At 38.6% G+C, this 16,293-nt stretch overlaps 3 protein-coding genes across 5 annotated transcripts; 1 reads left to right on the top strand and 2 right to left on the bottom strand.

The window, feature by feature from the left end:
- Positions 1–634: 634 nt before the first annotated feature.
- Gpat4 (Glycerol-3-phosphate acyltransferase 4) lies at positions 635–13,076 on the top strand. Of its 3 annotated transcripts, XM_076795133.1 has the most exons (10): positions 700–868; positions 8,613–8,894; positions 8,980–9,117; positions 9,706–9,840; positions 10,035–10,271; positions 10,803–11,036; positions 11,411–11,526; positions 11,776–11,917; positions 11,988–12,196; positions 12,266–13,076. In XM_076795133.1, the coding sequence occupies exons 1-10, from the start codon at positions 716–718 to the stop codon at positions 12,351–12,353; spliced, it is 1,734 nt and encodes a 577-aa protein (XP_076651248.1). In that variant the 5' UTR covers positions 700–715; the 3' UTR covers positions 12,354–13,076. The 3 variants fall into 3 exon arrangements, with proteins under 3 accessions (XP_076651246.1, XP_076651247.1, XP_076651248.1); XM_076795131.1 differs by lacking the exon at positions 10,803–11,036 and having other exon boundaries at positions 635–868; XM_076795132.1 differs by lacking the exon at positions 10,035–10,271 and having other exon boundaries at positions 639–868.
- A 1,110-nt stretch (positions 13,077–14,186) lies between these two features.
- On the bottom strand, positions 14,187–15,368 carry Mrpl43 (mitochondrial ribosomal protein L43). Its single transcript, XM_076795138.1, has 4 exons — positions 15,134–15,368; positions 14,756–14,862; positions 14,475–14,680; positions 14,187–14,392 (listed from the first exon to the last, which is right to left on the bottom strand). Exons 1-4 carry the CDS (start codon positions 15,268–15,270, stop codon positions 14,261–14,263), a joined length of 582 nt encoding a protein of 193 aa, XP_076651253.1. The 5' UTR covers positions 15,271–15,368; the 3' UTR covers positions 14,187–14,260.
- Positions 15,369–15,486: 118 nt separating this feature from the next.
- Positions 15,487–16,286, bottom strand: LOC143357622 (uncharacterized). Its single transcript, XM_076794141.1, has 2 exons — positions 15,929–16,286; positions 15,487–15,803 (listed from the first exon to the last, which is right to left on the bottom strand). Exons 1-2 carry the CDS (start codon positions 16,284–16,286, stop codon positions 15,577–15,579), a joined length of 585 nt encoding a protein of 194 aa, XP_076650256.1. The 3' UTR covers positions 15,487–15,576.
- Positions 16,287–16,293: the final 7 nt, after the last annotated feature.

The raw sequence follows: 16,293 nt of genomic DNA, 5'->3' as shown, positions 1-16,293 counted from the left end.
GATCACCAGAACACTTGTTATTATTACTATCATAATAATAATATTATAAACTTTATTTACGAATAAATGTTTAAGACATTGGGAACCCGGGAATTACATTTCACCAGTTTTCTCGTGAGCAGCATACAAGAAAGAGGAATGGAATTTCATTCGTGTCTCAATTTAGTATTTTAATGGAGTTACACTTTACAAACGCTTCGCACAATCATTTCAATCACGTTTGTCTCATTTACACAATAAAGACTTCGAGACAAAATTTCTTGTAACGCAATTTGAAAGACGTTTAACTCAAATTTTTAATTCTTAAAATTCTTTCCAATTGTATTACAACAGAGTTCGTCGGAGTTTGTCTCATTTGCATTAGTAAATACCTGTTCTAGAACAAAGCCCCTGTAATACAATTTGAAAGAAGTTAAGTTTGCTGATGCAAATGAGGAAAATTAAATGTAGTTTAAACTTTAAATTGAAATAAGAAAGAAATTGTATTAAGAGAAGAAGATGTTAAATTATGAACTGAAAAGCTGGTCAACTTGTTTCGTGTGTGTTCAAACGTTGGCGCCAATTCGATCGGTGCGAGTTGCGCCCTAGCGATAAGATTCGCAAAGATGTCGCCACCGTCGCCGCAATTTCTCGCAGTTCTCTGTCACGCTGGTAGTCCCGGGCTCAAAGCGAGGGATCGTTTAACTTTCTCGGCTAGTTCTCGGCAGTGAGCAAAATGGCGTCATTGTGGATGGTGATGTCTGTCGCGTTTTCCTTACTTCTAACTCCTTTTATCATGTTTTTACTTGCCATTATATTTCTGGCTTCTATCGGGAAGTCGCTCGGTGTACGAAGACTATATATAAAACTGCTGTTGGCGCTTTTCGAGGTAAGACAACCGCCGTGGAACCGACAATCACACACAAGGCTCTTTAATTGTTATGCCGTGCAAAAACGGATTTTGAAAATCGTGAATTGAATCGATGACACTCAGCCGGTTGATCGTTCGCAACGCAGCTGCGAAACTGGGAAATGTGTCATCGCCGACGCGATCGTCCGGAATACGAAAATCCTTTTTTATATACGCCTGGCGATCAAACTAGCCCGCAGGTACACGTGTTTAATTTAAAAATAGTTTTTCATAGGCAACGCGTTTTCCAGTCGACTTGCCGACGAACATTTCGAACGTCGTTCACGCGGTTCGATACCGAACCAGAACTTTCGTTCGTGGGTCCACCTTTTTTCCGCCTGATTTCAAATCTTTTCCTCGAAGAGTTCAGTATCTAGACGATTCCGTCGATTCTGTTTACGTGCGGTTAATAATATTCCGTCGGCCGCGTTGCGATATGTCGATCAATGAAGTGCACGCTCGCAACTCGGACCAGCTTCGTTCTACACAATATCTAATTAACGATCAACAAGTAGTCGTAATTCAATTTACGTTCTCGAATGTCGGTGGACCCGTTTCCGTGTTTTTCTTTCGTCGAGTCGTTTCACGATCCGCAAACAAACATGAACTTTGTAGATTTTCGTCGACAATGAATTTGAAATTCGCTTGACTCTTGACAGTTGTAGCAAACGTCAGCTCCACGTGGGCTGTATCCATGATATGAACATTTTCTGTTTAAAGGAAGAAGAATGTCAGGTACTTTTTAACGATTAACTGCAACGTCTCCGATCAGGATAAATAGACAGACTTCTTACTTTGTTATGCTCGAGCACCTTGCGATTCGACTATCGCCATCGATTTTTCTTACGTGCTGTTAGAGTCGAACTTGACTCGATTCGTACGGTGTTCAGATCATTAAAAACTGTCCCAGTGAGTATCGACCGAAGTTAACCCCCCAGGTGAAAGGTGAAATTGTAAATTCAGGTAAATTTCAATTAATTTGTGAAATGAGCGAGAGTCCACGTGTGTAGCACGTGGTTACAGTGACATACGTCCGATACACGTTTGTCGTTGTGTTCGACTGTCGCAACGTTGTGTCGACGCTTCTAACCAGTGCACACGGAAATATTAAATTGGAATTAATTTAAGGGCACTTTGACGATCGTACGATGGCGTTACCCGTGCATGTTGCAATATATAGTGTATTGATTTCGAACAATATAATGCAAGCCTCAAATTAGCCGCATAATCACGATAGAAAATTCGGTGTCAAAGGTCAACAGTTCTGGCCCCCATCGAATGCAGCCAGTTGTGCAACTTGGTTTAGCAAGGTTGTTTGAACGCTAATCACTAATGTGTTGGACAGATTGAAGTTTGAGTCGCGCGGGGAACTTGACATTCACGAAATGTCCAACTCGCCGTTCGAATACTAATGCTACCCTATCGAAGAACGGGAAAACAGGATGCGCGCATTTTCGCAACGAAAATGGCAGTCGCGATTTCAAAACCACGTTCGTTGATGTGCCATTTGAAGTCGGTTTCGTCGATTCATTATCTTTCAGTTAGAATTACCGGCCCGAAGGTCGCCGCGCATACATAATACAAAAAATTAGACAAAATAACGATGTCATTGTTACAAGTTCGAACCGTGGTGTACAATTGAGGTTAAAGTTCCGGGGAAGGCACTTTCGATTAATCACGAACTCGTTTAGTCATAGACGACTCCTGACTAGATTAGAAGACAATACATGCGCGAAACTCCGAGTAAATTTTTAATCGTGCCAATCGACGATATCAGCTTAATTGTTTCATGGAGCTATACTCGATCCCGCATGATTTATGAAGATTGATAACCACGGTTTAAAGTCCGCCACCGGAAATGTACTCCGCACGGATTTCAAAGTAACGATTCCGATTAATCGGTGGTTCGATCTTTCTCAAAATTACTATCTACACACAGTTTATGATGCATAAAGCGGAAGTCCAAATTCTTTGCAATACGAACATTCAAAGAGAGAACTGGGAGACAACATTCGTGCAAAAACATTGAAAATCCCGATAATACTGAAACAAAAGGGAAAATCGTCGACCATTAAATGCTTGCTTTTCACACAGCATGTTTTTATACCTATCGTGATAACAGAGATGAGACAATTTGAGTCTTCTACGCCTGATAGAGCACACATTGTAATTTTCCATCTCTGTTGATCAACTAATCCTCCTAGATTAAAGAAGGTCGTTCACCGAATACGATACAGCGCGGATTATGTTACTCGTGTAGCAACAAAGCGTGGTCGAGTTGCGAGGCTTGCCATTAACATATCAAATATTATAACGATCATACTGCTCTATTTAAATATTCGCGGTCACCGCGATATATCGCATGTATTGTCAGTAATCGATTCGATTCGATTTAATGCCGTGACGGTCATCGGTGAGCGACGCTGCTATGCTTAAACGATGACGGTTGCCCGTTATTTTAACGAGGGTGTTTTCACTGATAACGGTAGTTAATCAAATACCAGTGTGACGGTCACCGGTGTGCGTCACTAATTCGTTTATGTATCGATGGTCACCGATAACCGTTGCGAATACATTCATATTGCACCGATATATTTCGATTTAAGTATTGGAGGTCACTGATTATCGTTTCAATTAAATTCACATTGCAACGATATATTTCGATTTATGCGCTGACGGTCACCGGTGACCGGCGCTAAATATATGTAGATATCAATGATTGCCTGTATTGGCCGCTTTTTAGAATACTGTGGTCACTGGTGACGGTCATCGATTTCGATCCGATGCGACGGTCACCGGTGTGCGTCACTGTTTCGTTTAAGTATTGGAGGTCACTGATTATCGTTTCAATTAAGTTCACATTGCAACGATATATTTCGATTTATACGCTGACGGTCACCGGTGACCGGCGCTAAATCAGATAGATATCAATGATTACCTTTATTGGGCGCATTTTGAAATTACTGTGGTCACTGGTGAGGTAGATTCTTTGGTTAATTGAATGTCGGTCTTTAAACGACGTAAGTGCTTAATCATTGAGAGCGCCGGTGATTCATGTTAATACAGGTAGAATATGAATGGCGCGATCAGAAACCTTCTCTATTCGCTGTACAAGAAAGAACTTCTGGAAGTGACTTAGATTTAGGCTTCTTTCAGCCGGGTTCGCGTGTCGATTTCAAACTTTGTTCGAAATATAACTCTCGTCTTTGCGAAAAGTCGCAGTGTATTGCATCCTCTTGGAATTGCGAACCATCGATTCCGGAGAAACAGCTCCGCAAAGTTTCGAATTGGCGAGACAGAACACGCGATTCGCTTACGGACGTGCTCGCATTTCCCCAGTAATTTTGAACTGGTTGCGTCATCGGGTTGCACAGTTGTATATGGCAAACAAGGCCATGGTGAATAAACGCGCATCCGAGAGGCCACGTGCCGCTCGTTTGTCCTTTTGTCCGTGATAAGTCCCCGAGAAAGGATTTCGAATTAGCATAGCGTCGAGTGGTCGCAAGACCATTAGATCTTGAATTGCATCTAGCAATTTGGAAGGAGTTTTCTAATCTCCATACGTTTTGTAGGTGCCGAGTATTGCAAACACTATGGGGCCTCCGGATCTATCGTAATTCACGTACAAAGAAATATTGATCCTCGGACTCGCAGGTTTCCAAGAATCACCTATCTCGAAGTCCTCGGCCGATCTGAAATGTTTAATATTTCAAAAATAAATCTTACAAGTTCGATCTTCCGGTTATCTCTTCTAAAAATTTCGAAATTCGAAGGAGGATCTCTGAAATCTTTTAAACGCAGTTATTTTCGTTGCAATCGTGGATATGATTTATGCAGAAATTACTCGCGCGCATATTAAGCATGAAAACCAGAATTACACGTAGACACATTGTAAGTAGAATGTAATACGTGCCAGACACTCGCACGTTCTAACATCAATTCAGATTAGCATACCAATGTATGCTAGATTCTATACGTTTCTTATTCTCACGCTTGCATTTTTCGTTGTATATTAGATGTTTCCTTTAGTCACCGATGTCATTTCACGCTTCGTCATGTTTGTTTACAGACTCCAATGTTCAAGCTTGACAAAAAGAGCAGCCGTATACCAGCTGACTTTTTTCGAAAACGTTTCTTCATTTTCATTCAATTAAATTTGCTAATTTCCATTCAAGTTCGTTAATAAAAATGTGTCCAGCTAATATAATGGATCTCCCAGTAGCCTACCTCCTCGCACGTGTGTTACCGGGCAAACCGCTACACGTAATTGTTAAACACAAGTTTGAAGTCGATGACCAGAAAATCAGCCGGTAAACAGGCTACTATTGACATTTTACTATTTACTTATGTTGCGCGCGCAGTGCGCGAAAGATTATTAGTACGAACGGTCGGTTTCTTTCGAACACTTCTTGCCGGTACGGTGGATAATAGTCGCGGCAAAAGCGGTTCCAGTGCAGCACTGCTGGCTCGCGTGGCGTTGAGCAACTACATAGTCGGATTTTTTTCCGATCACACATTTCGGTCGTGATCATTCGGGAAGTCACTGTCGAAATTACACAAATCGTGGTCATGTAGTCGGTATCTTTCTGGCAGGCATAACGGTGCAAAGGTTGACGGTATTGCACAGCGAAATGCCTGAGAACACTGTCTGTCTCGCCTCGCGGATCAAAGCACGCTGAAAAAGACCGCGTGCAAAGTCCGTGGACATCATCCTCTGTTCATCATCCTCTGTTAATCATCCTCTATTCGTCAAGATCTCTGGCCTCTTATCAACGGTACTTTCGCCGCCTGTTATCGAACGTTTGCGGACCGAGCAGACGTTAATTCGCCGATCCGAAGGAGACACGTGTCGAGCGAGGCGGCCCTTATCTGAATCTGCAGCTTTCGATACCCCGTACACGAACGGCTCGCTTCTCTTCTCGAGCTGGGCTATCTTCGATCTCATCGCCAAGGCCACTCGACGACCTTCGTTAGTCCGGTAACGCCTCGCTCGAGGACCTAGCACCACTTTGGACTCCAAAAGGCAAAGCCATTCCTTTTTTTTTTTTTGGAAATCTGTTGTGTGTTCTTCGGCATAATTGCCTCGATGTATACAGAGGGATTTTTTCCTTTGCGTTGTCAACAGTACGACCCGAGCTGCTTTTCAGAAAACGCTAAATCATGTTGTTGCAAAACGACCGCAACATGATTTGACCTACAGAAAAGACATCTTTCTATTTAAGTGATTGTTACTTTCAGCCCCGGGGCCAAGAAATGGACGATGTTTAAAAATTTCCAATACTTAAACCGCGCTCATTCTTCCATTGTTCGCATACGTAGAAATTATTCTACCCCTGCTCTTCTATCCTCCCCGCTCTTCCCTTACTTTCTTCAACTTGTACTCTACTTTCACCGACCAGTCCACTATTTTTAAAGAAATGAAATATTTTGCAGTAGCTATGAACAAGCAATCGGAGAATTTCCATCTGTTTTATCGTAATGGTCTTTTTTTTTCACGTTCACGATATTTGAAACGGTCAGAAATGTTTCTTATGTCACTTTAACGGCTGTCCAGATTATTTATCTCCAACTATTAAAAACGCTCTTACAAAAATTCGGTATCGTTCGATTTTCTCGTACGACGCTCCTATCGTGTTATACATCTCTACACGTATAACACTTCGTCGCACTGCTCCTAAGTAGATGACATAATCTTCGGCTACAAATTCGTTTTCGTGACCAGACATGATGTAAAAAAAGTTCAACATGCTAAGTGCAGGTTGAAGTTTGCAATATCACTTTAGTTGCGACGTGCGTCGCGATCTAGCACCGTTAACTGTCAACATCTCAAACAATAATTCCGATTTCGAAAAGTATAACTATTGTGATAATTATTAATCGTGTTATATTTATAGCAACCCGGTAAAACTGGTCTTTTCGTTTCACGATGCTATCGCGATCAAGATTAGATAAAGATTCAATTACAATTTATTGCAGCCTTGGTGCTTTGTACTTGCATATTTTACATGATCGTAAACCGTTCAGTTATTTCTACGTCTTGGTTCATTAGCATACTACGAGTCTAGATGTTCCATATCTATACGTTGTTTAACAAAGTTAAAATGCAAAATGTTTTATCAAGTTACACGAACAAAATGACTTCCTTACAAGTTTTTACACTGTTAAAAAAAGAAAAAAGAAACAGCTGGTTCCACGTAGTATAATCTTTATCGTGTATAAAAAGTTGGAGTACAGACCTCGCCGATTTATCATCCGATTGTACTATTATCTACATTACGAGAGACTGCTGTGATCGTAATGGCTTCTTATACAACAGTTTTTATTTATATTCGACTTATCTGTCACGGTTAGGTAATAATACGAATATATAATTGAAAATAGCAAAGATCAATCCAATTCGCTCATCTTCCGGTTCGAAACTCTTCGAGACGTTCCCCGAAAACCCTCGACATTTTTGCTCGACACATTTTGTTTGCCAAACAGCCATCTTGATACATCGCTCGTTGATAACGTATCGCGAGAACGATAAACACCGTATTGTTTATGCATTTTTAATGGGGTTCGTAACCTGAGGCCACGTTGCTATCGGACAATCTAATTATTAACATCTTGTCTCGATGAATTGGCGTATCAACCACTTGTTTCCTTAATTTCTAATTCGTGATCGAGGAATTAATTTGAATGGGGGGCAACCTCTCACGATACTGATGCGAATAAAATGTTTTATGTAGATTGCGAGACGAGCATTCCGCCGAGTAAAAATGTTTATTAAGACATTGGGTAAGGGACTCGATTACTGCGAGGATACCAATTACAGTTTTATTTACCCCAAATAAAATGATCTATTAAGTTTTGTTAAAATGATTGTTTCATTACTTTTCGCACGAAGCCCGATTGAGAAAGAAGTTATTTAATTTCAATAATTTGCGTTTCTCTGCTTTTTACATACGCACACGTCGACGCTTAAAACCTTGCGCGCGTCCGTTGAAAAATCAATGACGTCGAAGGAAAAAAAACTTAAAATATACCATTAAACACGGGCCGCTCCAATTTTATTAGTCCAGAATGGCTGGGAGACTGTTGAGGAACATCGAGTATCTTTCTCGGTCTTCGGTATGCACTTCGCGCGACGAAAATAGAAAATCAATAGGAATAATCACCTTGTAAGCACCTAAACAGTTCGCCGAGAATAATTACGTCTCATATCATTTCGTCGCAGAAATATCCGTCTCCTGGAACGGCGGAAATCGCGAGCACTTCCGGTGGCACAATTGGGTATCCATAAGTCAAGGTTTAGCTCCTTACATCGAGTCAAACTGGTGATAAAGATTTCGAGCAGAATATGCTAGATATTTATGGTACTGATTTCCCGTAAACAAATTTCTTCTTCTTCTTCTTCTAAGAAATGAAGAACGACAAAGAAGTTCTAATCGTTGTAACCGGAAAACGAATCTGTTGCAATTTTTCGCCGGAAAGAGATCGTCTCGTATTACGCAAAATTCCGTGGGTTACACCATGATGATAATAATTTCCTCGATTAGCATGTTGCATTTCATTGTGATTCGCTTCGTTTCCGGTACGAGTGTCCCGATCGTAAATTTCAAATCGAATGGCCCCATTGTTCGCCGTTTACTATGTTCCACGTTCGAGTACCGTTGCGAAAGCAGCAACAGAAATTCTTCCGAGTCATGAAGGCCTAACTACGCGTCGGTTTTTGCTATAGTACGGCAGGCAAAACATCGAAAATGTTAAGAAGAAGAACGGCACGTGGAATCGGGACGTGGACGACGCGGACGAGGAGCACGAGCCGCTCATCGAGAAGCAGAACAAGCATAATTCAATGGGCCCGAGCCATAAAGGGCAAAACGGTGTCCTCGGCAACAGCGTGATAGCCAGATCAAAGGACCTGATCCTGGTGCCCGAGCCGGAGATGCAGAATCACAGGAATCACCTGGAGGAGTCAAAGGCGGCCGAGTCAGAAACCGTCGCCGCCGGTAAAAACGAGGTGAGCCTCCGTTACCCTGTAATCACTCTTCGCGAGAGGTTCCGGATTATTCATGCAATCGACGTTGCAATTAATCATCTTCCAGGGCCTCATCCGCAGAGACTCCTTTGAAACGCTGAAGAGGGAATTTGAACCCGCAATTTGTTTAGACTACATCAAAGCCGGCGTTGAGGCTATTATCGAAGATGAAGTGACGTCTCGTTTTGAAGCAGAGGAGCTTAAGGTAATTTTTTATTAACGTTACTATTGATGTGCACCGGCTGTCCATAGCATTTAGCCAGTTGCAACCATTTCGTATAGTAAGAGTTTCAGTATGAGATATCTACTCTCCTGTATTGACAAAGAATGATCCGAAACCCGGAAATTGGAAAAATTATGGAACTTTGGGATATGTAGTGCATATGTGGGTATCTGTTACGTGATTTTTCTTCTAATAAACAATCGATAAATATTTTACCAAACGACAGTCCTCATTAAAAGAAACAACTTTTGTCTGGGAACTTTTTTCCTACCCCTTATAGTTTCTTATAGTTCAAGAGTCGGTTTCACCCCGTTAAAGTGAATTTGGGCAGCAACAAAAAGTCGCGTAATACATACCTACATATGCAAGTTTCATAATTTTTTGAATTTTCAGGTTTGGGATCATTCCTTGTGAACTTTCCTTTTATTTAGAGGAATGTTATGTTTGTTTAAAGTTACTGTTATGGCTCGGACATTTCATATACGACAACCTTAATAGCTTTAGGTATGATAAACCACTGGCAACTATGTACTCAGCTTTCCTTAAATAATGGATTGTCAATTGTTTCAGAACTGGAACCTACTAACACGTACAAATAGGCACTATGAATTTATTTCTTGGAAGTTAACTGTGATATGGATGTTTGGGTTTTTTATGCGATATTGTTTCCTCCTACCTTTGAGGATATTTATTTGCTTCATAGGGGTAAGTTCACTCGAGCTCTCGCTACGTAACTCGTTAGATATATACAAGTCGAAGACAGTTGTCAGGATATGTGATAAAAAGTCGATAATTATATTTTAGTTTATATGCAAAGATGTATTTCAGTTTGTGAGTTCTAGATGCAAACAGAAAGATAGTTACGAATTTGTAAGTGAACTAATGACAAAGCTCCCTAGGTACAGTTCCTTGTAATTACGACATTTTGTATCGGTTACCTGCCAAACGGTTTTATTAAGAAATGGGCATACAGCACGGGTAGCCTGATCGCGTTCAGGCTAATATCACAATCATTGTCGGCTACAATTACAATCCATAATCCAGAGTACAAACCGAAAACTGGAGGAGTGTGCGTGTCGAATCACACTTCCACAATCGATGTGTGCATCTTGTCCACACAGATGACATTCGCTTTGGTAATATACCATTTTGAGGATATTAGTATATCGTTTCTGTTTTCAAAATTGGTCATACCATTCGGCATCGTTCTTTGTTGGGAATTAACTCATTGGTACTGTCTCATGTCTGTTGATTGTCTTGGAAAATATATATACATGTATATACATGAGTTGCTGTGTCTCTTCGATTTTCGCACGCGCGAATACCGACTGAACGATTGCGTTAACATTGGGTTTGCTTTAACATACCAAACAACGGGGGAAAAATTTTATTAACCAACAGGACCTTGCATTATTGGATCATAAGAAGAAACAACTAAAAAAGGGGAAAAATTTTATTAATCAACGCGATCTTGTATTCTCGGGTCATATTAATCTCTCTCCCTTATCCTCGCAATAAAATAAAATTCTGCCTACCGACAAAGTTGAAATGCATTAGTAAATGTTACAGGTAACAGTATCCTGTAACTTTGCTTTGCAGGTAAAACTACTCAGCAACGAATACAGAGGGAATCATCGTTTCTCAGGTGCAAAGCTTATGGTTTACAGGTGATGTGGCTGACAGTATGTACAGCAGTTGTGGGCTACGTTCCAGAGGGTGTCTTCAAAAGATGGCTGAATTACAAAGTCTCCATAATGTGTTTCGGTGTCTTGTCGAGCGCTCTATCGTCAGTTATTACTTACCACAACCCAGAGAATCGACCTGTGCGGGGCATATGTGTGGCTAATCACACGTCTCCCATAGATGTTTTGGTACTCATGTGCGATAACTGTTACTCGTTGGTATGTTGCCTGCGCATGTGTATGCGTAATATTACTTTCGTCATTGGATTTTATAAAAAAAAAAGGCACTAACCATACTCAAATTAATTTGGTATTTTTGTTTTATTTTTGTTTGTGTCTAATTGGAAAACTGTTCACGTCGCATCATCTTAACATCATCTGGGTGTAAACGTTTTAGAAATGTATTGAGTTCTTGGAAACGTTTCAAATCCGGTCAAATGTGCATCATTTTGTGTCAATTCTGGAGTTTCTGGTCAAAATACTGAAAAGAATTTGAAACTTATCCCACAACTCAATATAATCGTAAATCACTAACATTTACACTCCTTAAAATTTAGTGATTCATAGTACTTAATTAATGAATGTTAATTCAGATAGGTCAAAGGCACGGTGGGTTCTTGGGGATTCTGCAAAGGGCACTGGCACGTGCCTCTCCCCATATATGGTTTGAAAGATCAGAGGTCAAAGATAGGGAAGCTGTAGCAAAAAGGTAACTTGCAGGCAATTATTTTAACCTTAATTAACATTTTACTTTCCGCTAGTTACTTAACACTGTATGATCTTGAAGTTCGTATACAAATGCATTTGTCTTTATACACTCTTGTTATTTTTATAAAGTAATGTAAAATAGTCACTTTTAGTGCTTCGTAAACCTAGTGTTAATAGGTTTTTGAAAAGTCAGAAGCCAGAGTGTTAACATGGCCTTCACACTCGAGTTTTTATTTCTTGTGTTCCACAGGTTGAAAAAACATGTATCTGATCCTACGAACCCACCAATTCTTATCTTTCCGGAAGGAACTTGTATTAATAACACATCAGTCATGCAGTTTAAGAAAGGCAGTTTCGAAGTTGGCGGTGTAATTTATCCTGTTGCGATAAAGGTATAGCTTCAGCAATGCGAGGCAGCTCGATTAATCATAAGATGATGCAATATCTCATTTTACTTTTCAGTATGATCCAAGATTTGGTGATGCTTTCTGGAACAGTAGTAGATATTCAATGATACAATATTTATACATGACTATGTCTAGTTGGGCCATAGTCTGCGACGTCTGGTATCTTCCGCCAATGTACAGAAATGAAGGCGAAAGTGCTATTGACTTCGCGAATAGAGTAAAGTCTGTGATAGCGAGGCAAGGAGGATTGGTTGACTTGCAATGGTATGTTACGACACAGGAACAAATTTTAGAGAAATGTTACAGAAATGATTGAACGATATTATTCTACAGGGACGGTCAACTCAAGAGAATGAAACCTAAGAAAGAGTGGAGGGAAAAGCAACAAGAGGAGATTAGTAAACGAATTAAAGTTGAATGAGTCAAGTCATCTCTAGTCCCATCTTCACCATCGATATAATGTGTGATATTTTGTTTAAACGAGATCTTTTCATCCAATGTGCTGTTTTGTATTTTTTGTGGACATCTGTTTGCTGGGGAAAAGATTGTTAGTGTGCATGATTCAACTTATTTCCTATTACAAATATGGTACAATGCATTTTATAGAATTATTTTTTATAGACGGAATAATTAATAAATTTCCGTAGACGTGTCCTAATTTGTCGGTTGAAATATTTGGCATTACCATTTTAACGAATTAGATTTTTTTATTACATAGTCAGAATAGGATTCGTAAACCCCGTTTATTAATGGTGTATACAATTTTATTAACGTTGTGGTTCGATTATAATGGCTGCCATTTTGCAGGTACCATATTTGTCTACTTTTTAATAATGAGATTCTATAACATTGCATTGTAAAGTTATTATTTATACATAATGAAACGTGTATTGCGGAATGGTATGCCACAGTGTGAAATATTTTGCGTGTATGAGTGTGTGTGTAGCATCAAAATCATCTCATCTCATGTTCTTACATTTTTTAGATCACCTCATTATCTCATTAATTTGATACGTGGATTCAATCTATTTGATATTATGTAGGAAAAGTTGCATTTTTTTGTTTTTTGTAAGAATAATAGGAAAAGATATTACTGTCTTTATTGTAGTTTAAAAAATAAACTATTTAGTCACATTTCTCAAAATGAACGAAATCAGAATACGCCAGGGCTATACTATTGCACCCATCCCTCAAAAATCTGTAGCGTCACGTTGTTTGTAATCCGATTATAAACATATTTTCTATTTTTATAGTTCACAGTAACAAAATCAAGATCAATGAAATCGCAAAACTTCTTGGAAAATGTTTACAAGTAAAACTCGCAAACTTCATTCATTAACCCATAAAGGACTGTTAATATTTGATCCTTTGGCAATAGAATATCAGTAACGCTGGGTTTTATGTATGTAATCGTGACATTCAGATGTAAGAGTAGGTAGTTATGTATATTTGCTTCGTATAATTTTCATCAGACAAGTACGTTTTTATATTTCGTATGAAATTAAATCGAACATACCGAAAACTGTAATATTTTATATTATACTCATAGGTGACTGCACGAATGCAAATACATGACAAAAACAAAATATTAAATTAAGCGAAATTGTTAATTAAAAGAATAGAATTAGGAAATTAGTTCGTAAAGTTGTTTATTTATGAACTATGGTGCTACATGCAATGTCACTATATATTTTTGTATAGCAATGAATACGTAGGATGCGATGAACAGAAATGTAGTGAAACAAAAACGGTACCATGTATCTGTCAGCATAATATGACAATTGTATTAAACATTAACTAAATTCACATGTACAGGTTCTTGAACTGTAACTGCTTCTGCTAGGTACTAATGATATTGCATATAAGATGCGCTAGTCATTGACATACTTACATCACAGAAACATATTGCACAAATTAATGATTAATTATTCTACAATCTTTCTGCCTGATTATACATGGTATTTAATGTTTTAGCATGTATATTAACTTCGTATGTTTTACAACTTATGTGTACATATTTATAAAGACCAATTGATAGTATAAGAGAATTTACAAAGAATCAATAATTTCATTTTGGAGAAACTACAATCCTGTATTCAGTAGAAACTATGAATGTTTCAATACATGTATATACGTTTCCATTTCGCTATTTCATTTATTTATTTATTCGATTCTTTTGTAACATTCATGCAACAAAAAATAAAGAAAAACAAACAATACTTAAGCGTTCGAATCTGTTAATTAAGAACTTCGATTTATCTACTTCTGTGAATTTATTTACATTAATCAATATTATATATGACACAGTATTAAAATTAATTGAAATTATTATTCAGCCAGTGCTTTCTTAGTCTTCTCATCTTCTTCTTGCAGTTTCTCCATTTCTTGTTGCTCTTTGAACAATCTAATTAATTCTTCTGTAGCTGTAGGCGTCAGTGTCCGATGTTTGCTGAGCTCATTCTGAAAATTAAGAGATATATCATTTATTTGAATAAAAATAAACAGTTTGATACAACTATTCAAAAAGAAATCAACTATTTACATTAGGGAATCTTGCCGTATGTATTGACGGGTCCTTAAAGGTAAAAGGTGTCCAAGGTCCTTGAATGGAAGGGAAATCTGTCCGCCATAATTTTAGTAGTCTAAGAGAAGATCCATCATGATATTGTGTTTTCAGTAAATTCATCCATTGGTAAACATCTTCGTGACTATAATTGGAAACGCTTATCCAATGTGTCTCCCCATTCACTGTAACGAGTATTAGTATTTTAGTATTTATAGATAAGTACTTCTTTTAGTGCTCTCAAAAAATGTTCAACCTACAATATTCTGCTTTTATAGCTGGACTTCTGTGTCTCCTTGGTTTAACGTATACTACAACGCCAGGATTCTCCTTTGCATAATTGATTAAATCATTTTCCAGAAACTTCCTATGCAGAACCAAAATGATTATGTATAAATTACTTTAGAGAAGAACTCTATAAATATACTAATTTTCATTCAATGTATACAATTAAATATACAGATTACAGGTTATGATACGAAAAACGGAGTAACATGAATCGAAGAATATAACACACGGAACTAGTAGAACAAACGATAAATAAATAAGATCATCACTGAGTATTTCACCACAGTAAAATCACCACAGTAAAATATATACACAATGGAAAGGTTAAGAGCACAAACAGTATGGCTTACCTAATTCCAACACTACTACCCGTGCTTTTACAGAATTTTAATGTAACTCTTTGAAGCTGACACACATAGCGACCAATGCCTAAGCCAAAAGGTGGTCGTACATATCCATATTTAAGGAATAAGTTATGGTTTGACATTTTTCCGGTAGTAAATGTAAATAAACTGTCTGTAAATGTACACCGTCTGCTCAGTGTTTACTAAAACGTGAGCGCATGCCTCGTAGAGCATTTTCCATTTTTTCCCCGATACAATTGCAATCACTATAGTCAACGCTTTTCAAGTCAAACTTATTTATTATATCTCAATTTCATTAATGCCTTGGAGTGCATTCGATTGTCCTACATATCAGATTTATTTCAATTTTCAACCTTACAATTAATTTCTTATCAGAACATGTTTACGTGATCGCTCTTTTCGACGGGTGATCTATTTAAATAAAAAATTTAACTGTTATCGAACCAACGTGGTTCGATTACATTGCATTTCACGGGCGGCGAAGGAGCGGACATTATGGATGGCAAAGATGTTGGCAAAAATTCTCCTGGCCAAAAATGTACAGCGTCCATGAGTAAACATCCTATCAGGATACCGCGCATGAGGGGCATCAAGATCCTCAGAAGCCTGCTTTTCGGTGGTTTCTGCGGCCAAATGAAGATCAATCGCGATCCATCTGTTGCACATCATGAGAACGATTAATATTATCAAATATGAATGAAACACCTATCAATTTCAATAAGCCATTACTATTATCGCCTAAAGTTATATATATATATATATTAGGATAAAATGATGGACTTGTATTGCGACGAATGATCGACGATTGCACGTGATGAGGACTGACGCCGGGAGGAGCGCTAAATATTCCATTTTCGCTGGATCTTTTCCTTTTCTTGTAATTATATCTACGTCCGCCGCCCTGTCGGTACAATACACGATCCTCGAAATTATGTTCATAGCTAGATCTAGCCAAGCTAGTGATCGTGCTTCCTGTGCTGTCTTGTAGGGAGACGCTGGTACCGGTTGTTAAGGAACATTTGTCGTCGTCCGTGTCACGACTTGTCAAATCCTCCGTCTTTCTACATAAGTGTATCAATTTTATCTTATCTTCGATACAATCAAGCCCGCAATGAAAACGATTAGTCTTGATTGGCATCGAGATA

The sequence above is a fragment of the Halictus rubicundus genome, chromosome 10, assembly GCF_050948215.1.
Source record: "Halictus rubicundus isolate RS-2024b chromosome 10, iyHalRubi1_principal, whole genome shotgun sequence".
NCBI lineage: Eukaryota > Metazoa > Arthropoda > Insecta > Hymenoptera > Halictidae > Halictus > Halictus rubicundus.
Note: the sequence above shows the minus strand (reverse complement) of the source record. Positions and strands in the feature narration are given on the sequence as shown.